The sequence below is a fragment of the Limulus polyphemus genome, unplaced genomic scaffold, assembly GCF_000517525.1.
Source record: "Limulus polyphemus unplaced genomic scaffold, Limulus_polyphemus-2.1.2 Scaffold2321, whole genome shotgun sequence".
Classification (NCBI taxonomy): domain Eukaryota; kingdom Metazoa; phylum Arthropoda; class Merostomata; order Xiphosura; family Limulidae; genus Limulus; species Limulus polyphemus.
In genome coordinates, this window is record NW_013667931.1 from 134985 (window position 1) to 139547 (window position 4563).

Genomic DNA, 4563 nt, shown 5'->3' on the forward strand with positions numbered 1-4563 from the left:
AATAGTTCCCGCACTTACTATCGGTCCCTACCGCGCTTGACTCAGTTATCCGTCTTTATCTCTGCCTGTCTGCAATTCAATTCCGATTAATTTGTCTCATGTTATCCAGCGCACTTATATACAGGAATAGAGGGGTCCTAGCTCATACTGGAGTATTATTGATGTTCTCCGATCCTTCTAGAATATCACGACGTGTTACCAGTGTCATGTGACTACCACTTTCATAACAATATACATATATATTTTTTTTTCCCACAGGAATAAAAAATGCAACAAAAATAAACAAATAGAAATAAGATAAGTGTTTTTAGCATATGTAATTAAATAGTCCAGGACCATCTATACCCCAAAAACAAAGGACAATAAGTGTGATCAGGGAAGCTTTTGCATGGAAGTGATTCATACCAGCACAAACTGGTACCTAATTATAACTCACATAGACTAAGCTTAAGAAACCATACAGATAACGAAGCCTGCCAATTTATTATTTTTTTATCTTTTTTTTAAGAACAGGAACTGCAATCTTCATCAAATTCCAAGGGAACTTACTTTTTTGACACCTATGCCAATTTCTCATATATATATATATATATATTTCAAAACCTTTGCTAACAATGATTATCATATTTTGAAATGGTGACCTTACACAGAATAAATCAGAAAGAGCATGTGCCAAACATATGTATAGCAGAAATGATAAACTATTAGAATGTCACAAAATACAATCCTCCAATGGGTCAGTGGTACATTTATGAATTTACAATGCTAAAATCCAGAATTGTATTTTAAAATAAGTTATAAATTAGTCAATCTTCCATACAAAAACTGACATTAGAGCTTACAGTACTTGCCTTCATCTTTAGTAAAGTTGATTCATGTAAAACTGATAACTTTTTACTATCACTTTCCACTATAATATAAATTTTAGTGTTGTGATATGCACGAGACTCTGATCTTTTTAACAAATTACATATTATGCAATTATGCATACAGTCATATCAGTCCTGACACATATAGTTTGGCAAATCATTAAATATATATTAAAAAACCATTTATACCACTACAGCATGATTCACCACCTTAAAATAGTCTCAATGACATGTCTAACAATGTTTCATAATTTCTTAACTTCTTCTCTAAAGACAACACATAATTTTGCAGTAAACCAAAACTACTTGCTATAAAGTCCAAACAATCCTTTGCCAATACTTGATCTTCTGTTTTTTATATGCATCTTTTGGACAAATGTGCTATCAGATGCTAGAAAAACTAGTGATTATCTGACTTCAGTTTTGTTTCTACTACTTATGGTTTTGCTAAGCAGGAATTTATGGGTTAAAGCATTAACATTTTAAAAAGATTATGATGATAATCATCAGGACACTTTTTCATAATCTGAATAAATTATTCAAAGTCTACACTCTTCAACTGAATTTCAGAACGTCACTTAAAAATCAATAAACACATGTGAAACTACAAGTTATCACCACTTGATTTAACAATAATTCAGTATAAATTGTATAACTACGATACAGCAAATTACAATTCCCTTTAGAAACTTCATATACAGAATATCCCTAATATAAAGATGAAAAATCATGAAATAAAAAGGATCCTATGCATTAAACTATATAGAAATACTTTTATCTCACCTTTGGGTTAAGGTCATAAAAACAGTAGTACTTGTACTTCAAGAAGAGAGTATCGCCTTCCATAACACCTTGCTCATATAATGAGAGAGAAGAATCTAGCCAACTAGAAATGTGTGAAGAAAATATGTGAATCATATATGCTTTTCAAAGCAAAGTACATGCAGTAATCAATGCATCATTTCTTGTTCCCACTTTTAAAAATTAGTGAACATTGGATGATTACAAAACAGCTACTGATCTTTATTAGAGAAATTATAACAACTAAAAAAACATTTGTATGGAACAACATTAAACTAATACAATAGCAGATTGACATAAGCATAACGAAAACTATTTTATGGAGTGAACATACATGTTTCAACAGAATACTAGTCTATCTCAAGAAACACGCCAATGTTCTGTTGAAACGTTTATGTTTTCTGCATAAAATAATTTCCATTATGTTCATAAATCAGTTTGTCAATTTACTAATGTTATTAGATGCTAGAACACATTTTAAAAGTAATAAAAATATGACTTGAAAAAATCATTGTGTACTTTTCTTGTGTAGTTATTTATAAATAAAACATTTGTGGTCAGTTTGTCATATAGAATTGTCTTCAATATTAAACTTTAAGTTATTCTTTGGTTCTGATCTATATTTTTAGCTTACTCTCATCTGAAACTCTTAAACCATATAAACTGAGTTGGGTATAACTTTTAATTACTTTTGGGATTAAACTTACCCTGCATTCAACCTGACTTTGTCAATCAGAGCCTTAGGTCGAAATAATGAACTTTTGGCTTCTTCAGAAGGTGTACTAGGGCTCTGATACAGCACGAAGTCTTGACTTGATGAGCTTATGTCACTTTGAAAACTGACTGAGCCATTAAAGGACGGACTTCCCAAAGGACCACGGGGAGAGTTGCTCCACATTGGCTACATAATAAATCAACAATCCTTTAGTATAATATACGTTTCATAAAGGTAAATGTTTAAAATCATGTTCCCATACAGGCTAAGAAAATAGTAAAAAAACAAACATACTTTAAAGCTATGGTAAGCACAATTCAGTTGTGATCATACTTGGAAAATGAATTAACACAGTATACATTGTGCAACAAATGGTACAGTTATACACAAACTTTGCACCAACATAATCATGCAACAGCAACTGTCAATCTTATAGTTTTAATGTATTACTCTCCAATGAGTATGTGAAATAAATGAAACATTCAGGGACTATTTTAAGATTGCTGATGTTTCTCATGTGACTTTAAAAATTAAAATTCTGATTACAATAAATTTTTAGTCTAAAAACCAAAAATCTCCAACTTTTTATTTATGTTTTGCCTCTGTTGAAAGAAAGAGAGAGATTTTGGTATGGGTTTCTTTGTTCTAAGTTATTTTTTGTGATTCTGTGTGATTATAATGTTCTTGAAAGAAAACACAAAATAGAGAGAGAGAAAGAGAGAACAATAACACAAAGTGTTCAAAATCAATATCTGTGGTATCAAACAAGTTCAAACATTTAATTACATTTTGTGTTTTTCACCTAAAAATTAAATATAATTTTATGAATATAAAATTTTAACTTTATTCTGTGAACATGTTTTAGGTATAGACTTTAAGACAATTCCAAACTAATCAAATTTAAAATAAACAAGTATACTGTAGTACAATACTCACACTGCTAGCAGGAGTACTTAAAAGTGATACACTAGGACTAAGTCTTTCTGGTGTCCCCTGTCGTTCACTCAAGTTCCCTAATGATTCACTTTTTTCATCTTTTTCTTTTTTGAAAAGGCTGACTTTGGCTGATGGTTTAGTTTTCCTCATTTGAACAGATTTTACAGGCCAGCAAAAGGATAATTCTTCGGGGTGAGTGATTTCTAAAAACAAAATGTGTAATAAACAGATTTTTTTTTAACTTCAATCACATCTGTAGAAATTCTACAAAATTCATTAATTTCAGTAAATTAAAAAGATGGTTTTAACACTTGTATGTATATAGTTTTACTTAAAATCAGAATTATCATATAATCTATAAATGCTTCCTAGAACAAAATTCAAATTTTGCAAGAAAGGTGATAATTCATGATGACGAGGAACCCATTTGAAGTAAATATACATATACACACAGTAGAGATAGTTGATATGGGTACTGAAAACTTTTACTTGAAAAGTACAAGACAAGTAACAACGTTTCAACTTTCTTAGGTCATTCTTAACCTGATGATGACCTAGGGAGATCCAAACATTGAAGGGAGCACATCTGCATGGGAGATGATAGCTTAGCAATGATCTTAAACAGAAATTAGAATCACTCAATCCCACGATGGAAAGTGGGCAGGTGAGGATGTGTCTCATAGTGTAGAGTGGCTAGGGTGCTATGGACTGTGCTCTGTAAGTCAACTACATCCAAAACCTCACTCACTGGGTACCAACATCCTCGTAAGGGCAGGATGAGGAGCATATCGTCTTCACCTCAAGTCCCAGAGTCAAGAGGGAACCTAACATTCGACCCCAGGAACTCACAGGACAGGATAGCATAATGCCAGAGATCTGGGAATGTGTCATCTAGAATCCGAAGGGAAGTCCATCGATTGCACTCATCCTCCGCAACAATCCCAGGTCAGTAACAACCTCGTCACCCAACAAAGGAAACCCAGGACAGAAGTGGAAACAGGCCACGTAAACCTTCAGTGACCCACAACACAGAAGAGAGAGGAAGGTGGACAACCCAAAATCTCCAAAACCTCACTTGCTGGGTACCAACATCCACGCAAGGGTAAGAGAAGGGCACTCAATCAAAGGGGTGAGCTGCATTTCGGTGTCTCAACTCCGGGAATTAGTTACTCATCTGGAGGATCTTGTAACTCCCTCCACATCAGCAGAACACCTCCACCCTACTCTGAACTGAATGGTTGT

The 4563-nt window shown here is 33.1% G+C and overlaps 1 protein-coding gene across 1 annotated transcript in view; it reads right to left on the reverse strand.

Annotated features, from left to right (window-relative positions):
- Positions 1-4563, reverse strand: part of LOC106466612 (unc-112-related protein-like) — a 78825-nt gene that overhangs the window by 30380 nt on the left and 43882 nt on the right. Inside the window, exons 4-6 of the mRNA XM_013926906.2 lie at positions 3322-3524; positions 2378-2571; positions 1653-1755 (exon numbers count right to left, since the gene is read on the reverse strand). Of these exons, the coding sequence (XP_013782360.1) occupies positions 1653-1755; positions 2378-2571; positions 3322-3524 (500 nt within the window). The remainder of the gene's footprint in view (positions 1-1652; positions 1756-2377; positions 2572-3321; positions 3525-4563) is intronic.